The sequence below is a fragment of the Sorghum bicolor genome, chromosome 2 (assembly GCF_000003195.3).
Source record: "Sorghum bicolor cultivar BTx623 chromosome 2, Sorghum_bicolor_NCBIv3, whole genome shotgun sequence".
In the NCBI taxonomy this organism is placed as follows: domain Eukaryota; kingdom Viridiplantae; phylum Streptophyta; class Magnoliopsida; order Poales; family Poaceae; genus Sorghum; species Sorghum bicolor.
In genome coordinates, this window is record NC_012871.2 from 62,922,474 (window position 1) to 62,945,171 (window position 22,698).

Consider the following 22,698-nt stretch of genomic DNA (forward strand, 5'->3'; position numbering starts at 1 on the left):
CAAAGACATTTCATTCCCTCATTTCTTTTTGGTTTGTGAGAACTTAGATGGTCTTTGTCTAAAGGCAAGTTAGAGTGGAACAGTTCAATACTAATTTTCTTTGATAAAATGAGCACATCTCTGATTTGGTTGCGATGGAATGAAATCATCCTCGTTTTGTGTTTGGTTGAAGTACATTTAACCGTGAGATAAAGCATCTGCCACACTTTAATTAATATAGTGTTGATGCCTCCACTTGTCGACCACTATTCTTTTTATTTTTTTTCTCCATTGTGCACTTGAAGCACATTCTGTAGTACCTAGCAATGTGCCTTCTTCGTATCTGCTTTTTCTCTCCATGCCATGCCACCTCTTCTCCTCTCCATGTCATGTCGACACTACCTTCGGTCTCTACACCATGCCACCCTCTTCTCTCCCTCCATGTTCTCCCACTAGTCCTTTACTCTTTGCCATGTCAGTCACTTCTACCTCCATCGTCTGTCATATTTGCTCTAAACCTGAGCATGGACCTTCAGCACGTCCCAAGCTTGAAGCCCGTTGTGCTAAAATATTTTTTAGGAGAACCTAAATCCCTACTAAACACCCTCTAAGGCTCGTATATAGGTAACGACGATTCCAAACCCCTACACGAGTAATGGCATATCTTGGCTTCTATCGTGGAAAGCATAGCAAGACATTGATCTAGGGATGGTAACAAGCAGATTACCTACATGGGTAGAGCATGCATACACCTGCACTCGCGACACAATTGCCAACCCCTGTTGCCCTGACGGGTACAGCCATGTAGTCGCTAACTCTTTACGCTTTCATTCAGTTGCGGCGTAGATACTCCATGAGAGCAGTTTTTTTTGACTTGGATGTCTGAGAATGTAGCGCATGTGCCCTCTCATCCGTTCAAACATGGAAGACTAGGACAGGATGCGAGCAGGCTACTAAGAGGCGCGACTAATGGTTGGACCTAAGAGGCAACTGATGGCTAAGACCATATGGGAGATGGCTGAGGTTATTGTATGGTGATACAAACAAAGGACATGTTTGCTCATCTGTGCAATCGTGCTCCTGTGGTTTGAGGAACCAACTTTATTTGGGAGTTGCGATGTGGCGGCTACGAGGCACAGAGTGGTGGGGTAGGCCACTGATGGCAGTTGGGAGGTGCTGAACATAGGGATAGGATGCGATGGGTGGTCATGTGTGAACGAGTGAGTGGAACCCTGATCATGACGTCTTTGTATATTAGATTATGAGTCTGTTCGCTGGTCTGAAAAGTCATGGTTAAAAGTACCGTTAACTGATTTTTTTTGAGAAAAAAACACCACTAAAAAATATGGCTTATAAAATAAACAAGCAGACTCATATGAACAGGTACGAGTAGAACGAACATGGTAGGAAATGTAGGTGACACATGACTCTATCGACTAGCAGGCACACGAAGCTAAATTCACGAGCTCATCTCGCGTAAACGGATCCGTGCTCTATAGGTCTTCATTAGCTATACATATGGCCCTGTTTGGGTAAAGTTTACCGCGTGTTACATCGAATATTTGATACATGTATGGAGTACTAAATATAGACTATTCTTTTTTTTGCGAGTGAAGAGAGAGCTTTATTAACTAGAAATAGAGGAATTACAATCAGTCTTGATTGAGTTCAAGGCACACGTAGGAGCTTGACCCAACCAAGCCGCAGAGTGTTTACATTTTCTAGCATATAAAGCTAACGCATTCGCCACACTGTTACCATCTCTCTTCACTTGGGAGATGCTGCACTCCCGCATCAAACGTATCCAGCCTCTCACTTCTTCAATAATAGGTCCGACCTCCGATCTGTCTAGGGTACTATTTACGAAACTAAAAACATAACTAGAGAGTAATTTGCAAGATAAATCTTTTGAGTCCAATTATCTATGATTAGACACTAATTGTTAAATAAAACAAAAATATTGCCGTACATGTTAAACTCTAACCATGTCAAGCAAACACCCTCTATGTGTGTCATGTGTTAGAATAAATTAGGATGTCTACATGGTATAGATAGATGCCGCCTCACTATACGTGGATCCGATGGGAACGTACAGTTCCTTTTTTTTTTTTTTGCAACTTACAGCAAAACCAGTTGATGACCCCTTAAAATCTTCCTTTTCGCGTTTCAGCTTCGCCCGGCGACACTCAGCGGTGGCCGATCAGGCGATCGTCATCCTCGCCGCGCGATTGCGTGAAATGGGACTGGCAGCGCAGATCAGGTCGGCCTCGGCTGACGCGAGTGATCATCCTTTGATGATTTGATCCTTTTTATCGTCTACTCCGTACCCGTGAAACCGTCGTGTCCGCCAAGGCGATGATGTGTGTGGGTGTGGCCCTCCTATCCTTATCCCGAACAGGAGTTCATGTGCGCCGCGCAACCGCCTGTCTGCCATGGCGTGTCGTATCCAGAAAAGCCGGAGCCGCTTGCCGCAGCAGCAGCTAGCCACTGCGGATCAGATGACCGGGCAAACTTTTCCGCGAAGCTGGAACCTTTGCATCGGTCAGCTGCGCGCCTTGTCCACGCCACGGCTACGACTGTGGTCGAACCAGCAGAAACACCCACCCCGATGTGGTGCGCCCGTAACGGCGTTTTTCCAACCTGGCCTGGTCGACAAGGGCAGCATCAGCGGCACCGGCACCGATTGTGTGGCCATGGTCATGTTCCCACTGCCAGTGGAGACGCGCGGCCGCCGCAGTACATGCACGCGCGCGATCTGTTACCACCACACAAGCTGTGTCGTCTGTCGTGTCGACGCGAGACAGGAGATGGTGGGAGCCTCCATGCGCTCCTGCTCCGTTGCCGTCCCTCCCGTTCAATTCGAACCACGTTTATCTCCAGCTGCTTAGGCCCTGTTTAGTTGCCCAGCCAAAAATTTTTAATCCATCCCATCGAATCTTTAGACACATGCATGGAATATTAAATGTAGATAAAAAAATAAACTAATTACACAGTTTAGTTGAGAATCGCGAGACGAATCTTTTAAGCCTAGTTACTCTATGATTAGCCTTAAGTGCTACAGTAACCCATATATGCTAATGATAGATTAATTATGCTTAATAAATTTGTCTTGCAGTTTCCTGACGAGCTATGTAATTTATTTTTTTATTAGTCTCTAAAAACCCCTCCCGACATCCTTCCGACACATCCGATGTGACACCCAAAAAATTTTCGTTCCCAATCTAAACAGGCCCTTACTGTGCGTGTGACTGCGTGTGGACGTGTCTACACTCCAGCTGAGTCCAGATGACAGGCAAGCAGGCGAAACGCGCGTTTGCTTGCTTCGTCTCGACGCGACGCGCGAGGCCAAACCGGCCAAGGCTTATCAGATGACGCTGGATGGAGAAGCCATCAGGCGGTGTGAGATGCGTGAGATGCCGAGCCTGAACAACGCAGAACGCAGCAACGTCCGGTCTGAAGCCGACGTCGCAACAAACTTTGCTCTCGCATCGCACTCGCGTATACTGCTTGGTGTTGGACGGTGGTGGTGGTACGGTGTGCGCGAGCGACAAGGACCTGTGCTCGCTCGCTCGCTCACTCGGCGTACGTACCGCACGTCACCCCGAAGCAAATCCTCGCGCGAAGCGACAAAAAGCCACCCCTTTGCCGTGACCGTGATGAATCAGTGCTGCCGCGGTGAGGAACGGCGGTGGTGCTTGCTTCCTCTACCGTGTGCCGTGCCTCTGCCGCCTCCTTGGCTCCTTCCTACCGTGTGAATTATGAGTCGACTCGCCTGTTTTCCGGGGGGGTTCGTCATCCCTTCCGGTGTACTACTACTGTACTAGTGCAGTGCAGTAGTAGATGCGTGGCCTGGTGCATGCACGCACGCACGCACGAACGCACGCTTGCGAGTTGCGACGCGAGGTTCCTTTCGGGGACGAGGACCGCATGTGCCATCGGCGCGACGGCGGGGCCCGCGCACGCACTCCACCCACGCCGTCGTCCATGTGACCTGTCCCGTGCCTAAACAAACGCCCAACCTTCCGTGCCTTTCAGCGCGCTGTCCCCCCGTCCCTTCTCGCACACAAACGAATCGGATCATTCACCCGCAAAAGATGCCCGTGCCTTCCTTTTGTGTTTATACCTGATTCTGCAGGTTTTTTTTTTAATAATGAATTCTGCAGATTTCCAGTCCAATTCCACGACGGAACTTGAAGTATATACTATAATAGTAACGCTAGGCAAAAACCGAATTCCGGTGATTATCCGCGATATTTTGCCAGTTGGGGAGTTGAATTGAAGCATGCATTGCAATGTACACGAGCTGAGCTCGTAAAAAGTGCTACACCATGAGCACAGCCACGGGAGCACTCTACTCTCTGCTGCGAAGTGCGAACTGCAGTATTTACACGCTACAGCGACAGCACGGAAACAACAAGAAGAGAAATGGGGAAAAGAAGAAAAACAAGGAAAAAAAAAACACAAAACGAGAAGGGAAAGGGAAAGGGGGGGAAAGCAACAGCAACTCTACTACTACTGCTCCTATACTTTGTTTTTTGCTACGCGCACACACACGGAAGGCCACACGGAGCTTGCAGCACACAGCCGAGGCGCGCGACGGCCGAGCCCGACCCCGAGCCCCGCCCGGCGGGGGGTCACCGCTCGCCGGAGGAGGGGGACCGGATCACTCGAGCTCCGGGTAGCGGAGCACGGGCGTCTCTTCGGGCGGGAGGGGCACGTTGGCGCGGCAGAGCGGGCACGTGGCGCGCTCGTACCGGAGCCAGGTCTCGAGGCAGGCGCGGTGGAAGAGGTGGCCGCAGGGGAGGCGGTTCACCACGGCCTTGGCCACGAAACCGGACAGGCACACGCTGCAGTCGTCGCCGTCCGCCTCCGCCGCGCTGCACGTCGTCGACGTCGACACCAGCACCCCGTACAGCGCCGGCCGGAACGCCCTCAGGAACCGGTCCGCCAGGCCCAGGCCGGGCGCTGACGCCACGAGGCGGTCCCCGGCGTCGTCGTCCTGGAGGTCCAGGAACACCAGCGCCTTGCGCACCAGCCCCGCCAGCGCCGTGATCGAGATCACCGTGTTGACCACCAGGTACCACAGCAGGCTGTCCCGCGGCTCCGGCATGCTCGAGATCCCCATCGCTGGCCGACGAGCGAGCTCGAGGAGGAGGAGGTTAGATTTGGTTTGGGTGGGGATGGGGATCCGACCCGTGGACCGGGTTGTAATTTCCGATTCTTTTGGGGGTGGCCGGCGGGAGGAGTGGGGAATGGGCACACACACAGAGCGAGGGGAAGGAGAGGGGGGAGGGGTGGCGTGCATTTATAGCTGCGGCTGGCTCTATCTTGTTCGGGGCGCCGCTAGCCGCTGACGGCTGATGCCCCACTCCTTTTTCTACCGTTGGATACGCGCGGCCGAGCGCGCCGGGCCGTCCGATGGGCAGGAGACATGCCACATGCGTAGGTTCGTGGCGGCCAATAATGGCCGCCGCTTTGGGTCGTGACGCCCAATAATTTGTGCGGTTTGTGAGGCGCAGTGCAGGGAATCCAATTATTCAGGCCGATCCAAACCGGCCCGTCGAGCTAGTACGAAGTGCACAGAGAATCGTCACAAGACACTGTCCTCTGGAAATTCGCTACGCATCGACCATCTCAAGTGTTTAAACGTCGTAACAATAATATATATGGTATGTGTAGCAAGAAAAACGGTACAGAGCTTTTTTTTTCGCCAAACAATTATTTCCAAAACAGTTTTATGGGTGAAGCTGTTTTTTCCCTCCTCTCACAAAGACATAAGTTGGATAAAACTTGAAAAAAAGTAGCTTATTGCAGCTTCTCCCTTATTTCTCTCTCAACTATGTATGAAGTAGTTGGTGAAGCTATTTTGCCAAACACTTTCTACAAAACAGCTCAGCTTCATCTAGAAAATCACTCATGAAGCTATTTTTAAAAAAACAGCTTGAGTTGTCGCAAACAAGCCCTTCGTGTTACTCGTACGGTCACACTGTCCCAGACTAAAATTAGTACATAGAGTAGCTTGTACGTACGTTCTTACGGAGCATCCGAAACGTGGAAAAAGGTTGGAAAACACAGCACAGCTTGGCCGTCGAAGCGAGAGGACGAGATGACCGCGGACAAAGCACGCAGACACGACGCGCGCACGTCCGCAGCCGCTGCGAGGGGGTCGCGATCCAACTTGGTTGGAAGCGTCGCCGTCGCCCCGACGAACGTCCACTCAGACGCCACGGGCGCCGCGACTAGTGGGACTCGGCTCGGTAGGCAGGGCCCGGACGGCGACCCCGCTGCCTGCGTGCGCGCCCGCGCCATCGCGGTGGCGGAACAAAGCGCGTACGTAAAAACCAACCGACGGGTTAAAGCGTGTCTCACGTTGCGGCGAGAGTCGTCGTGGATACGGAGGTGGAATTTTAGCCCCCGGCCGGCCGGCTGGCCGGCGATGTAACGATCGGCGCCGAGAAAAATCATTGGCAGCAGCAGTACATGTACATGTCGAGGCGATCGGATCGGAACCGAGAGCAAGGACGGTTAGCCTTGCTCGGCGCTGCTACTACTACGTACGTACGTACGTGCTGCCCACATTGTTCCGGTTGCGTCTGAACTTGACCACCGCCGGCTTGACTTGATTGGGGAGTCTCGTCTCGAGGAGCCACCTCAGACAATCGTTCGGTAGAAATTTTCAAACACTCGTGCGCCGGCTGATATACTCATCACAAAAATAGTTCCGGTCAGAGGAGCGCAGCGCCTGTCCCTCGAAATTGCAGCAGATGGACAGTAATCAGCATCCGTATCACCTGCCGGAGATTGCGAGGAGATGAAAAACACGTCCACCGGCGATGCTCTGCCCGGCGGATAGGGGCCAGCGGTTCTGGAGCGGTCGGAGCGCGACCCCGACAAGCGGTGGCACGTACGATCACACACGACCAAGCGCCGCGTCGGTTCCGTGGCCTGATCCCAGGCGATCCGTCAGGTTTCATGCCTCGTCAGCTGCCGGGCAGCGCGAGCGCGCGCGACGCGACCCCCGCTACGCTAGCCACCGTCCCGGGGCCCGGGCACATGCGGCGGCGGAAGCGCAGAGCGATGATGACGAGCGCCCGATGCGCCGACGAACCCGCGTGGCAGTGTGAACGCAACGGCGGCGAGCGGTGTGGCCGGTGGGCTGCTGGCTTTGGATTAGTTTAAGTGAGGTGGAGCGGACTGACGGGATTAGATTAAGGACGGGGGATGGATTGGATGATGCTTCTGGCGACTAATGACTTTGGTTAAGCGAGAGATTTGGCCGGCGATCTCGGCCGTGGTGGGGGGTGTGGACGTACGACCGGTACGCGCGGTGATGTCAACGACGTGGGCGGTGCTCCGCCACGCAGCACACCTGGAAGGGAACCCCGATGACGACTGACGACGGAGCCGTGCCTGCCTGCCAAAGACTGCTCTCTGCTTTCCGCCCAACTTGCTGGGTCCTTTGTGTACCCGTGGCTCGTGGCCAGTGGCGGGAGCCAGCAGTTTTAAAGAGCCTGGGCAAACCAATTACCCTCTATATGCTATGTACACATGCTGACTTCACTTTACTCCCTGCATTAGCTGCTGTTTAACGTATTTGCTGCAGGGGAGGCCGGCGAGCAGCCCAGGGTAGCCGGGCCTTGGCTCCGCCCATGCTCGTGCCTCTCTGATTGGCAAACAGTGAGTGGCTAGTCTACTCCACTGCTTCGGCACACTCGAGAGCAGTCTAGATGCTGCGATCTTCTTCGGAAAAGGTAGGAAAGAAAATTGGAAGCTCCCCCGTTCAATTAAGGAAACGGAGAGATCTACATGTGGTCTACACGGCAAAATCGCAAGACGCAACCGGGTCGACAACTCAGCACTCAGCAGTACAAGTAGAGCACGATGCCAACGGTTAAAACATAATACGTGAGTCAAAGCTCAAATCTTGGTGCCTCTTTTTCCTTCTTCCATGTTGAACACCTAGCTATTTATTTCAAACAGATGTTTTTATGGCAAAAGCGTAAAAACACTTGCCTATAAGTGAAAACGCATAAAGACTACTTTTTCTATTAATATATGCATGATAGATCTCCTGGTGACAACTTTTAAGAAAAATGTATAACAAGACTTGAACGTTACAAGATGTTTACTTTATTAGACAAGTATTTTTTTAGTGCTAAAGTGTAAAAATATGACGTGTAGATCAGTGTTTACTTAGGGCTTTCTCAAATCTTAACACAATAACTAAGATTGGAGTTCCATCCTTCACATCATTTCTCTCGTCCTCACGTCCTTTCTGCGTATCCAAATCAACATATATGATGTTTTTGTGGAGGAGACTGTCACGCGGAGGCAATGCGTGCGTCAAGCCAAATCTTGATGCCTCTTTTCCTTATATCGCATTGAACATACTTATCTGAAACTGATGCTTTCGGTGACTAAAACGTGAAAACACTGACCTAATAAGTGAGAACGTATAAAATACTACTCTTTCCTATTAATTTATTCCTGACAGATCTCCTATTGATAGCTTTAAGAAAATATAACAAGACTTGGACGTTATTAGATATTTACATATCTTTTGATGCTAAAGAGTAAAAGTATGATGCGTAAAGCAGTGTCCACTTAGGGCTTTCTCAAAACTCAACACAACAACCTGGATTTGAGTTCCATCCTCCACGTCATTTCTCTCATCCTCCACGTACTTTTTGAGTATCCAAATGAACATAAACGACAGTTTTGTGGAGGAGCACAATGTCACGCGGAAGAAATCCATGCGTCAAGCCAAATCTTGGTGCCTCTTTTCCCTATATCATGTTGAACATCTACTTATTTGAAACAAATGCTTTCGGTGGCTAAAGTGTAAAAACACTTGCCTAATAAAGTGAGAAAAATTAAAAGACTACTCTTATCTATTAATATATATCTCACAGATCTCCCCCCGATAGCTTTAAGAAAAGTATAACAAGACTTGGAGGTTATAAGATGTTTACTTTATTAGACAAGTATCTTTTGATGCTAAAGTGTAAAAGTATGACGCGTAAAGCAATGTTCACTTAGGTCTTTCTCAAATCTCAACACGACAACCTAGATGAGAGTTCCATCCTCCACGTCATTTTTCTCATCCTCCATGTCCTTTCGAGTATCCAAATCAACATAGACGATGGTTTCATGGAGGAGCATGTGTCATGCGGAGGCAATGCATGCGTCAAGCCAAATCTTGGTGCCCCTTTTCTTTATATCACCTTGAATATATACTTATTTGAAACAAATGCGTTCAGTGGCTAAAGCGTAAAAACACTTAGGGTGTTGCATTTTGTTGAGACCGTCACTTTTATGCGCATCTAGGGAAGGTTTTATTCGTCCTACTTTTCACATTGTTTATCACTGCATAAAAACATGTTGTGTACAAGTTTAACATTTGTCGCTACTATTTTTTCACTCTAGCAAATGCTTCAGCATGAAACATGATGCTTGTAGTAGAGTTTGAATGTTGGTGCTAACGCTTTTCACTTTATACTGAAGTGCTTCCACTACTAAAGCGTAAAAACATGTTGTGTGTATCAAGTCCTACATTGATTTTTTTAATACTATGTCGAAACACATTGCATTAGATAGAGTTTAAATCTTGGTAATACATACTTTTTTACTATACATCTCTTGATGCTAAATCCATAAAGCATGATACCATATAATAGAGTTGAATCTTAGGGTGTCCCCAACAACAACTTCCTAGCTAGCAACCGTAAATCTGGTCACTAGCGCTTACTCCTCGCCTAGCTCGCTCACTTTTCTAGAATTCTTCCATCTTTGCTACAGGACCCCCTCTATGCCATGCGACCGCCAGCTCTTTAGGCTTTGTTAGGATGTTGTCGGATTCACCTCGATCCACATGTGTTGGAGTGGATTAGGGTGAAATTTAGTTCAAATTCAACTTCAATCCACCCCAAAACATATGGATTGATGTGAAACCGACTAGTACATCCAAACAAAGCCTTACTTTTCTTATTCCCATTGAGCCAGTGAGTTGCTCGTCCTTATTGAGGACACCCTTAATGCTACGTTTACACTTTTAGAAGTGCTTTGAGATCTAGAAGCGTGCACTTGTTCCCGTTCTTTGATGCTAAAGTGCTTATCCCATATTACGCAAGTTTCAAAGCTTAGCAACAAATCGTGAGTGTGTGTAGCCCTTTCAAAGTTAGAGAGGGGAGGAGCTCTCTATATAAGAGGTTGATACAACAAGACCCGTCCTTGTAACAGATTAGCCTTGGCTCGATCGTGCAAACACGATTTGTTTTTTTGGTTCTTTGCTAATGTAATGACCGGCGGCATCAACTATCCTGATTAAGATTGTTGAAGTGCTTTCGATGGTTTAGGCTTTGTTTCGCCCCAAAAGTTTTTAGCTTTAACTATTATAGCACTTTCGTTTTTATTTGATAATTATTGTCTAATTATAAACTAACTAGACTCAAAAGATTCGTTTCGCAAATTAAAACAAACTATGTAATTAGTTTTTATTTTCATTTATATTTAATGTTCCATGTATGCGTCCAAAGATTCGATATGATGAAAAATCTTAATTTTTTTAAACCAAACCAGACCTTAGTAAAATCGACGGTGCATCACAGAAAATATGACGAAAATATAAGGGATGTTTGTTTTGGGGTGTTAAAGTTTAACAGGTACCGTAGCAGTTTCGGCTTATTTGACAATTATTATCTTATTATAGACTAATTAGACTTAAAAGATTCGTCTCTCAAATTACTCTCAAGCTACAACTATATTTTTAGTTTTATAAATAGTCTATATTTAGTACTCTATATATATATATATGTCTAAATATTTGATTTGATGGGCGGTAAATTTTAATAGGTAAACCAAACAGGGTCTAACATGGTCGAGGCGGACCAAATTACAACAATTAAAACAGTCCATTCGTACATCACCATCATCATAAACCACGGAAGACGCATCAAATCTCCCCAACTCACGTGGCCGCGCCTTGTAAACTAAATCCAAATACCGTAGAATCTAGATTGTTCCTCTGCCTTCGATGCTGAAGGATTGTGTAAATGTAAACAGAGCAGCACACGTGTACGCGTATGTGTGTGCCTAACTGCCTACTATGCCTACACCTACAGCCTACACAGGTGGTACGCTGTATGCTCTGCGGCTGCGATGAGAAGGTCAAAACTCTCAAAAGGCATCGAAAGGAATTGCGTGAACCCATAGCAAGCACCGCACGTGACAAAGTGAGGCCCGGTCCCGACGGCACGGGATCACGCGTGGGCCCAAAGAGGCAGCCCCGCCGCCGGCGCGTTGCTTTCCTCCGCCGCCCGAGCGGTTCGGTGCACCCAGCGCCAGAACAGAACAGGGACTGCGACGGCCCGGCGTCCCCTCCTCCCTCACCTCGGGCCAGGGTCACGTGGCCGCGTCGTGGTGCCGTGCGCCCTCCCTCACCTCGGGCCAGGGTGGTGGTGGTGCGTGTTCTTGTCCCGGAGCTGTGTACCTGGGTTGCACTCGCGCGTACCATGCCCACCGCTCGTGTCCCCCGGGGCTGCTGTGCTGCCACCGCTCGCGCCCAGCCAAACGTGGTGGCGGCCCACCGCTGGTCCGAGTCGAGCGGGGGGGTGGGATCTGTCCAAGGAAGGCTCCCTCACTCCCTCCGGCCAGTGTGCCTGTCGCCTTGCGTGCTTTCGCGACCGGACGGGGCCCAGAACGGAGGCCGGGTACATGGGCCTTGCGAGCCGAATAATTTTTCTCATCTTTGTTTCGACTAGCGAGCGAGCGGATAATTTTTTTTCTCATCTTGTTTCGACCCGGACCGCCGGACAGGGAGGATATCGCCGGGGCCCGCTACAGCCGCACGCGCGGTGGCTGGTGGAGGGAAGGGAAGGGAAGGGAGCTCACTGCTCACGCCGCCGCGGCGGTGTCTTCTCCGGCCAAGGCAGGCTTTCCCTGTAAGCCCCTCCTCAGGTCCCCGGATCCCTTCTGTCCCCGTTACTGCGCCCTGTGCTATGCATCAGCTGGTTATCGCGCGGCATCTCTTCTGTTCAGTTCGTGAAATCCTGGTCTCTGACGCTGTGCTGGGTCAGGCGTAGTGAGCCAGATTAGGATTTGCTAAATGCTCTTGTCATGTTGTGAGAACTGGAGGGACTTCGAATTGGTGATGCTGATGCGTTGGTGATTGGTGGTACGCGGGATTTCTATTTAGTTTCGCTCAGGCAATTGTGGCTGCCGCTTTGTACTGCCGTTTTCAGTATCATGTTTAGCTTGGGAATGGAACCACAAAGGCGTTGGTCTCAGGAGTCTGTGCAAAGTTGGGGAGGGACAATAAGTTTGAGTTTGTGGGCGAAAATTGATTTGGGTGCTTGTGATTTTTCCACGTTCTGTAGGAATGTCAGGCCTGGGTCCTGTCTAGTGTCTAGAATTGATAGGTTCTTTATTGAATAAGTGCTTGCTGTCTTGAGTTCATCTATGGCATAATGGTTTTCACGTCATATTGGAACAGATAATTTGGAAGTTTGCCTATGATAGGAAAAACACGGCCAGAGTATTATAGAAAAACTTAGATGATGCCAGCACACCTCATCTGGTTCACAGCTGTAGTATAACAATGTTATGTGCTATACTTCAGTTGTTGCGGCATCTACTAGAAGTGGCAATTTTTTCATCTACAGGCTGTTCCTGTTTTGGAGTGCTATGAATTCCTAATTGTTTAATCTTCACTCTTCACAACTGCACATTTACACTACCTACTAACTGAAATTGTTCAATTGCTCAGGGCTACTTTAGGTGTGAACAGGCATATAATTGCAGTCACTGCAATAGTTACTTTCATTTTTCTTAGATGACAATTGACACCTACAGAACGTGTCTACTCAGACTTATAGAACTTCGATTAAGATTTTGGAAATGTTTAGATTCACACAAAGTTATGTTATATTTATCATGAAAAGTACTTTGTATTGCGAAGTTGTTACAGATTTTACTATCAAATACTAGCAGCTGGAAAAGTAACAGGCAGAGGTTCATGTTGGAGACCCTGTTGATGCCCAAAATGACACGTGAAAGATGAGGTGGTTCCTTTGAAAGGAATATTGAAGGTTGAAGCATATTTACTTTAAACAGCAGCACGAAAGAAAACTCACAGATACTTATGTAGCAGAATGGCCAAACCCGAACATTGTTATATGCTTGTGGGGGTGAGGGGTTAGCTACAAGTAACCATCTATCAATCTATCTTCACCTTTCAGTAAACATAAAGCATCTTGCAGAAAAATAACTTCTTTTATTTCCCCTTTTGTTAAGTGTCTGAAGTGATTGCATTGTTGACTCCATTTGTGAAGTGGCTCCTGTATCTTCCTGAGCATCTATTCATATCTTCGTCTGGTCTGTTGCCTTCTTGTTGTAATCCTTATCTTTTTGCAGGGTTTTACAGGTTTGTGTTGGTGGAATGTGTTTGCAATGGAGATTGAAGAACACACAGCTTCACTTTCAGGAGAGAATCCTATCACAAGGCTCCCACCAGATATCATTGAGGGGATACTTCTCAGACTTCCTGTAAGCTCTCTACTGAGGCTACGTCGAGTCTGCAAGGAATGGTGGAACATGATCAGCGCCCCTCGCTTCATCAAAGAGCATGCCTATTGTGCACCCAAGCAGCTCCTCCTTTACTTGCCTAAATTGAGTATATCTGCATCCCTTCATCCCAAGACTGCCAAACCATGCCATGCAACGGTCATTGATGAAAAGTGGTCTCCATCAACATGGGCTGCATCACATATGGACCCTGATGATCACCTCTTTGCATCATGCAATGGCTTGCTTTGCTTCTACAAGACATACACACTCAAGATATCTAACCCTGCAACAGGTCAATGCCTGCATCTCTTGAAACCTGATGGGATATTGTTGCATGACTTCCACTATCTATACAGCTTTGGATTTCATCCGATTACTGGAGAATACAAGTTTGTGCACTTTCTCCGTGAGCCCCAGCGCTATAAATCAGGACAGCCTTTCCATTTTGACATCATTCAAGTGTACACCCTTGGTGAAAACAAATGGAGAGCTATCAAAGCTGTTATACCATGCTGCATGGTGCATCTTGGAGCTGTAAATGTGGATGGAGCGATGTATTGGCTAACAGAAGATGAAGGAACAAGCTGCGGCATGGCAGTTGTATCATTTGATCTCAGGGAAGAAATGTTTGCATTGATTCAACTTCCAGCATTGGAAGTGAAAGAGACAGCCTCTTGTGCCACCCCCAAAGTTGCTTACTATATGACTGAGATAAATGACAAGGTGTGTGTAGTGACTATGTCATACCAAAGCCATGCACCGAGGTGGCGCCGATACAACGCAGAGCTTTCAGGTAGGACTGACATTTGGGCTCTTGAAAGTGACAAGTGGTTCCTGAAATATAGCATCCAGTCACCATCTCTATCCCAGTATGTTCCTCAGCCATGCTTCATCCACAGGGAGAAGATCATACTACAGGACCGTGACAGTAATGTGTGGTACCATGATTTGCGAGGAAAGAATGTGCAGATTGAGCATGGAGAGGAGGTGAAGCTTTTGCACCTTGGTGACTATAGATTCTATGAGACACAGTCCTATTTCTACAAGGAGACACTTGCTCCCTTGAGCATTTATGCCAGAGCAGCCATTGTTCGTGCACCGCCTGTGCCTCTTGCTCCTTCAGTTGCTTCAAATTAGTTTCTTCGAGGCTCTTGCACTCTGAAGTTTTGGCAGCAAGTACTGACGAATGGTTTAATATGGAGAGTGGGTAATGGGGATCGCACACATATGGAATGATCCCTGGTTTCGTAGAGAGTGGACTTGCCATCCACGCCAAGGGGTGCAAATCTCATGAACTGAGTAATTGAGATGATTGACCCATGCACAGGCAATTGGAACAAGACACTAAAGATGTGAATGAATCTTATTAATCCCAGTTCATATGGAGATGGATGATGTGGCAGCCTGGTGCTATGGGGTCTTTTCTTGACAAAATCAGCCTACATAGTTCAGGAGGAGTTTAAAAAAAAAACAATTATGTAGCTCATTCATCTTCACCGGGGGCTTTGATCGATAAGGATTCAAGAGTTTTGGAAGAAGATTTGGAGCATGGGTTGCCCGGGGTCTGGGGAAGATCAAAGATTTTCCTATGCACATTTTATCCTGCTATTACGAATGGCATTAAAGAAAAGATGGATGGACTTGAACACAAAATGTGTTGTCTGTCAGTGGGGTAGATGAAGAAGGACACCTCGTTTATAAGCGTAAAGAACTTAAGGAGGGTAGTGCCAGCTGAATTTGTAGGAAGCTCGCTGCATGCTTGCACGCAAGTCTCAGCGCGGGGTTTGATGAAGGAGATACTTGAGATGGAACGGGGATAGCTCAGGTCGGAAGCCCACAATGGCTATAGAGAAGGCATGGTGATGAAACAGGCAGATGAGTTCTGATTCCCTCCTCTCTCACTCTCTAAAAGAAGGTGAGCAACTGAGCATAGCCTGTAACTTAGGAAGATTGTCACGCTTGAATCCTGATACAAAATTTCTGGTGTAATTTTCACAGTAATATTGTTCACATCTGTCAAAGGTTCAGCTCTTTCTTGGTGCTACTGCAATTTTTGTTTTTCTGCTTTTAGCTTTGCACATACAATTTCTGAACGCAAAATGCTATAAAATTTTTTTGGTTAAGTTTTCTGGATTGAGAAACAAAAAGTTTTCTGGGTAGAAAGCAGAAGCTCGCAGCCAAAACGCAATTCCAGAAGTTAATGGATGCATTGTGAGTAAAAGTGGGACTACGCAGCTGGGCTAGTTGGGCCTCACTGGGCCTCTGTGTTCGATAGCCTTTCCCTTCTTCTCGAATCCACACAGGGGGAGTAGAAATTCATCGAACCAACCCGCGAACCGTGTGTCTGGCTGGGAAATGGAGTTCTTTCGGCTCTCGCCATGGCGGCGGTTGCGGGTCTGAGGCGATTGCTCCGGTGAGTGAGCCCCCTGCATTCTCCTCTTTTGCTCGTCGAATCCGTGTATCCCTCGCGAGGCTCTTTCTCGCATTCTTCTTCCCGATCCGTGACGGCGTGACGGCAGCTGCCGGCTAGGGTTTCTGTTTTGAGTTCGTTGTTAGTTTAGGGTTTGGCGCACGAGATTGAGCGCACACGTGTTGTTTGACTTGAAGTTGATGCTTCTGGGAAATGTGTGGATGTGGAGATAGTACCTAGTAGGGTACTCTGATTTGTCTGTGGAATGGTTCCTTTTTCGGATGGGCGTTTATTAAAGTATGGTTGATTTATGAAGTTTTCTTCGTACATTGAAGAGAAACCTAGATATGGGAGCCTGGTTGGGCTCAAGAAGATCTCTCTCTCCATCTTGGGGGGCGCGGAAGGTGTGGCCACAGATGCTGCCGCTGCCGGAGGATGAGTATGGGCGGCGGGAGGAAGAAGAAGGGTGGAAGCGGGAGGATGAGGAGAAAGGGAGCTCTTTTCTATTTGTTTTTTTTTCTGTGTTGACTTGGGTTTCGCTGGTTTTACCCCAAACCTGTCCAATAGTTCCCGAACAAGGGATTGAGATTATGGAATAATGGATATCATAACCCAAAGCCCTCCCATAACCCATATTTTCCCCTATCACTTTCCCATTGCACATCCGAAAGCCACCATGGTGTGATGACTTTTGAACAATACGTTGCACTGGCCGAGTGCCCTTCTCAAGCGGTAGTTCTTACTATAGGCATAATCATAGGCCCCCAGGCCCGGTGTAGCAGTTGCATATTTGATGTGCAGCCTCCGCTCTCTATGCTTGTCTGGCAGACTCACTATATATGCACTTTGGAGTTTGGACCTCCCTCAACATCCAAGACATCGCGTCGGTTTGCTTTGTATTATATGCAGCTTGGCCCCCTTGTGCCAGAGCCTGGGCAGGCACCCAGGGTCATGGTACTCCCCAGTATGAAGGGGAGATGCTAATGTGGTAACAACTTTTTAATGCATGGAGAATATTTTGGTACTTAAGAGAGAGTTACAATTTGAAGTAGTCAAACTTTCAAAGCCCTGTGTTTCTTCCTTTTCTCATTGTTTGGTAGATGTTAGGCAATAATCTTGGAATTGAGTCTAAATTACTAGGATGGTACCTTCTGTGGTAGTATGATAATTAATCTGAAAATAATCTCTGTGCAGTATTCTATGTCTGTACAAGTCACTCATTATCCATCTTGGGTTCTCATTTGGTAATTCTGTGCAGTATCTGATAATCTGATATAGTGATGTTCTCTGGGCAGAAACCTTTCCAGAAGGACTTGGTAGTGCTGCTGTGCCTGCAGGCCTGCCATATTGGTTCCTATGGCTTCTGAGGAAACCAAATCAAAGAAGAAGAAAGAGGAGGAATGCATAATAAACTGCCTCCCAGGTGACCTCGTTGAGCGGATATTTTTTAGGCTTTCAGTGAGCACTTTGCTGAGATGCACTGAAGTCTGCAAGCAGTGGCACAAAGTCATCCGAGACCCCCAGTTCATCACAGCACACCTTGAGCAAGCTCCCCGTTGTGCCCTCCTATTCTTTCCTCAAGAGTCGGTCCAGGGCAAGCCCTACCCTAGTGATGCTATTGTCTTTGATGAAGGCTGGTCACAGTCAACCGTGGCCGTGCCAGTGATTGGGCCGGATGATTTTCTTTGCGGCTCATGCAATGGGCTTCTCTGCTTATACACAAAGTCATCAACAATCAAGATTGCTAACCTTGCAACCGGTGAATCCCTGCATCTTGACAAACCTATAAAAAATTTGAAGGGTGATCACTTCTCTTTCTACCGTATTGGATTTCACCCCGTCACAGAAGAGTACAAAGTTATACATTTTCTCAGTGCGCATCAAAATGATTCTCAAGGCACCTTTAATTTCATTCAAGTTTACACACTTGGGAGTGACAAATGGAAAGATGTTAGAAGTTCTGAAGATCTAAGCTTAAGCTGTGTGAAGAACTCTGGTGTAGTGAATGTCGATGGAGCAATGTTTTGGCTAACTGAAGATGCCAAAGCTAACTGGAAGCATGCTGTTATATCTTTTGATCTAAGTGAAGAAAGTTTTGCACGGATACAGCTGCCAGATTCTACACTTGGGGGTTATCGTCGGTACTGGATCACAGAGATAAATGGGAAGGTATGTATAGCTACTGCCGAAGTCCACCAGCACCGGTCCAGAATGGTTGCTGGTAAGCTGCAGCTCTGGACATTGTGTAGCAAAGTAGAGTCAAGGTGGAGCCAGATGTACAACCTTCCGTACACACATAGTTACCTTCCAAGTCCACATTTTGTTCACTGGGATAAGATCATGATGCAGTCTTTTTTAGGTGATCTATGTTCATATGAGTTGTTTGACGACGGCTGTGAGACTAAGTTGAGCAAAAGGGTGAAGCTGCTGAATTTCTTCCCCCACAAACCAGACAACGTGCAATGCTTTATATGTGTGAAGTCACTTGTAAGATTAGATGCATACAAGAAGGTTGGTATTGTGCGTGGATCGAAACAGCAGGGTGGCTGGGGATTGAAGAAATGGGAGGCGTGGGAGCGTGACATTTGCAGTGTAGAGAATATGTGGAAAAATGTCTATGAGTTGGAGCAGAACTCATTGGTAAGTTGCCCAAAGTATCATTAGCCTTAACGGGTATTGATTATTATTTATTATTTACATATTGCTAAATTCTCTGTAGGTAACTCCACAACTTCTGGTAATAGCAGCCAAGGACCTCTTGCAGCATGTGCCAGATGAGGTGACTCGGCGGCGAATAACAATGGAGATCGATCAGACATTGCAGCATTTGCCAGATTGTCCAGATAAGGTAAATATGTTGTGAAATGAAACTAGCACATTTCCCTTCTTTTCTGTTAAAAAAATGGTTAATAACCAATGGAAGAGCAAGGACTATTATAACCAACGTGTTTCTGGAGAGTCCAGCATCGAAGGCCTCAGCGGCGGCTTAATTGGGTTGGATGGAAGCGGGATAAGGAGAAGTTAACAGCTCGTGTGAATAGAGTAAAGGATGTAACCAAGGTATATTGTGCTTGCATTTACTACCCAGTATTATCATCTGGAGTCACTGAGATATGTCAATTTGACAAAACTAACCTGCCTATAGGCCTCGAGGCAGGCAGCTGATGACATCAAAAGCACGTTAATTGATATGCTGAATCATCTTCAGGTAATGGTTTGTGTAGGATCTAATTTATCAGTCTTTTTGTGTGAGCTTGGTTGTTCCTTTTACTTGTTTATATTGTGATCTGATATTCTGATTTGCATAAACAAAACAATCATGTCCTGTTAAAATATGAGGAAGATTAGTTTCTGCTATCTCCTTTTGTTCAGAAGAACTTCAAACATAAAAGTGCTTATTTTAAAATGTTAGGACTTAGGACTACACTTTAGTTCTGAGATGCTCTTTGGTATTTTTCTGTGAAATTGTTATGGTATGACTAGTACTTGTTTGCCAAGGTTTATGCAAGTCACTATACTTATGAATTTAACTCGAAGTAAAAAAGAAAACTCCACTCCACTTTTTAAAAATTTTAAATGCTAGTATTCTGTCTCTACAAAAGGAATCAGTCTCTTTACAATTTTACATGTTGAATAACATGATCTGGTATGCTTTTCTATTCTTGAACAGTTATGCAGATCTGACATACTTTGTGCACTAATTGAGAATGTGAATACTTGCTACTTTTGCTGCTATTGGATTTGTCTCATTCAATTGAAATTGTTTTGTCAAACACATTCAAATGATATTGTTTTATCAAACACATTCAAATGATATTAATTGTTTATCAAACACGTTCAACTGAAATTGTTATTCATATACATTTAGCACTTAGATATGTCAATTTCATGAAACTAACCTACCAGAAGGCAATGGTGCAGGTAGATGATGGCATTCACAGGTTGTTAAGTGATTTTCTAAATCATCTTCAGGTAATGGTTTATGTAGATTCTGAGTTATTACTCTTTCTGCATTAGATTGCTTGATCCTTTTACTTGTTTCTGTTGTGATATGATTTGCCATAAATAAGGCAATCATTTTCTCTAAAAGCATGAGCAAGATTAATGTGCTATCTCCATTCTTACAGAAGAACATTTGTTAATTGTGCTTATTTTTCCAAGGTAGAGCTATATTTTAATTCAGAGATGTGCTTTGATTTTTTTTTTTTCAAACTGTGCACTTTTCTGGTAGTGGAATCAGTGTAATATGAATAGTCATCGGCTGTCAAGTTCTATATAGGATAGGTTTTTATGATTTAAAATTTTAAATGATATTCTTCTGTCGCCCCCAAAAGAAAGGAATCTTATTTAGATGTTTGACTGTTTGAGCATGTTCTGCTCTGCATTTATATTCCTATACACTACTATAAAACTATGGCATCTAATTGAGCATGATATTACTAGTTACTTTCAGTGCTGACTTTATCTCATTCAAATGAAAATTTCATGTTAATATACCTTTAGCAAAGCAAGTGGAAAATATGTTCTAAAATAAGGCATCTTGTCCGATATTTGCCTTTTCTGCTTCTATTTCCCTGGGTCGATTTTGGAACCTGAATATTGGTGAGATGCTGGATTTGCAGTATCCCCCTTTTTCCCAAACGAAGGACAGTGGATGTGGTTACATTTTTAACGATATAAGGATGTAGGTCCAAGATGCATTTTAGTCACACTAGATCGCTCTGTTTCTGGGAATTCTGTGTCATCCCTGTATGGAAACACCAAACTATTCTTCTATCTGATCCGGGTTTATGTTTTGCAGCACATATCGAGCACATTGAACTCAGCTGCCAATATTTCTAATGAATCATGACATTTTAGCTGTCTCGGCATAATATTTCCCAAGAGTGACTGGGGATGGGTGGTGAATATGGTGGCGTGAACACTGGAAGACTTCTCATGTCATTTTTGTCAACTTCTACCTATTTCAAATTTGAAATAAAAAAAAACTATTTCAAATTTTCTTTTGTCGATGGATTGCTGAACTCTCTGCGGAGTTCAATGTTCGCAACATGTTTTGACCTTGTAAGGCGATTCTATTGGATTATTTATGTTCGCAACATGTTTTGACCTGTGTAATATGGACATCTGGGTAACTTCTTGCTGAAGTCTCTGCGGAACCTTGTAAGACGATCCTATTGGATTATATATGTTCGCAACATGTTTTGACCCGTGTAATATGGGCATCTGGTTAAGTTCTCCAGACTTCCAGCTACTGTCAGAAACACCTGACAATATAGTATTTATTGTTAAATCATGGACTAATTAGGTTTAAAAGATTTGTCCATATGTGTAATTAGTTATTTTCTTACTTTATATTTAATACTTTATGTATGTGTTGAAATATTTGATAGGATAAAGTGTAAATTTTTAAGGAAGGAACTAAACAAATGGAAACATATCACGGGGAAATAGTTACCATATGGAACCCGACAGCGACCATGGCATCCGCACTTCCTGTGGTATGATTTAGCCCTTATCAGCTGGAAACATGGAACATGGCCACGTTCTTCTTTCCCAAGCTATGAAATTTCTTGTTTCAGTTCCACGCTCTTATTTCCTTCAGAAGACATGGCTGCTAAGATTTGGTCTAGTCAAACTTGCGACGCTGCAGGCATTGCCCAAGATGTTGTCAAGATGGTGGTGCCATTGGAGAGCCCGTGGTGCCACAGACTCGCTGTGAAACCATAGTGACTCGGGAATTCGAGATGCCACCGACGGTGACTTCATCATCGAAGGTAGTGAGGCCGTAGTGGTGAGGTTTTCCATGTGCACGGCCGATGGTGGCCATGACGACGCCGTCGAGCTGAGATAGATGCCTAGAAGGCACGAAACTCAAAAAAAACGATGAAATTAAATCGAACACTATAACGGACAGAAGTAACGCAACCCTCTAGTTGGTGAAAACATTTCCGTTTCAACTCAATCGAACACTATGACGGACATAAGTAACGCAGACCATCACTAATTTAATCTATCCATGGTCAAAACCAAGTTTAGTCATAATCTTCTCTAGGAAAATCCACTCCACTTTATCATAAGCCTTATGCATATCTAGTTTGACTCTACAAAAGCCCTTGTTATTTTTCCTCTTCATTGTGTGAATATATTCATAAGCCAACAATATATTATCTGTAATTAATCTCCCTAGCACAAAGGCACTCTGGTGGTCACTAATAATCTCAGGCAAAATGCCTTTGAGTCTATGTGATAGCATCTTGGATATGATCTTATACACCACGTTACAGTGCGAGATGGGTCGGAACTGAGTTACCTTGTCAAGATTGTCAACCTTAGGTATCATAACAATGGTAGTATCATTCCATCCCACACGAATAGTCACATTTTGCAGCGCTCCCAGTACTTCATCAACTAGCTCATTCTCCAACATATTCTAGAACCTCTTGAAAAAGACAGTATGTAAGCCATCCATCCCTGGAGCTTTCAAGTCACCTATACTGAAGAGAGCATTTGTCGCCACCTCCTTAGTGAACGGTGCCAACAGAATTTGATTCATATCTTGTGTAACTTTTCTATCAACGTCATACAAAATTCCTTCATCAATTTCCTGTACCTCCTTTGTGAATAAATTAGCAAAATATTCTTTGATCATCAAACTCATTGTTCCTTGATCTTCATGACGTGTGCCATCATCATCTACCAGACTTTTGATTATATTCCTCCTCCTCCGGTTAGATGCATGATGG

The 22,698-nt window shown here is 45.9% G+C and overlaps 3 protein-coding genes across 7 annotated transcripts; 2 read left to right on the top strand and 1 right to left on the bottom strand.

The window, feature by feature from the left end:
• Positions 4,233-5,268, bottom strand: LOC8063756 (probable E3 ubiquitin-protein ligase XERICO). Its single transcript, XM_002462497.2, has one exon. It carries the CDS (start codon positions 5,102-5,104, stop codon positions 4,643-4,645), a length of 462 nt encoding a protein of 153 aa, XP_002462542.1. The 5' UTR covers positions 5,105-5,268; the 3' UTR covers positions 4,233-4,642.
• Positions 11,557-15,572, top strand: LOC8063757 (putative F-box protein At3g17480). 2 transcript variants are annotated; one of them, XM_021453062.1, is made up of 3 exons: positions 11,557-11,687; positions 11,794-11,918; positions 13,390-15,572. In XM_021453062.1, exon 3 carries the CDS (start codon positions 13,426-13,428, stop codon positions 14,677-14,679), a length of 1,254 nt encoding a protein of 417 aa, XP_021308737.1. In that variant the 5' UTR covers positions 11,557-11,687; positions 11,794-11,918; positions 13,390-13,425; the 3' UTR covers positions 14,680-15,572. The 2 variants fall into 2 exon arrangements, with proteins under 2 accessions (XP_021308737.1, XP_002460406.1); XM_002460361.2 differs by lacking the exons at positions 11,557-11,687; positions 11,794-11,918 and adding an exon at positions 11,932-12,151.
• LOC110432510 (F-box protein At3g07870-like) lies at positions 15,319-21,194 on the top strand. Of its 4 annotated transcripts, none has more exons than XM_021453059.1 (7): positions 15,319-15,457; positions 17,248-18,592; positions 18,672-18,800; positions 18,917-19,012; positions 19,098-19,160; positions 19,862-19,924; positions 20,754-21,194. In XM_021453059.1, the coding sequence occupies exons 2-7, from the start codon at positions 17,309-17,311 to the stop codon at positions 20,802-20,804; spliced, it is 1,686 nt and encodes a 561-aa protein (XP_021308734.1). In that variant the 5' UTR covers positions 15,319-15,457; positions 17,248-17,308; the 3' UTR covers positions 20,805-21,194. The 4 variants fall into 4 exon arrangements, with proteins under 4 accessions (XP_021308734.1, XP_021308735.1, XP_021308733.1 ...); XM_021453060.1 differs by lacking the exon at positions 15,319-15,457 and adding an exon at positions 15,722-15,955 and having other exon boundaries at positions 17,211-18,592; XM_021453058.1 differs by lacking the exon at positions 15,319-15,457 and adding an exon at positions 15,722-15,955.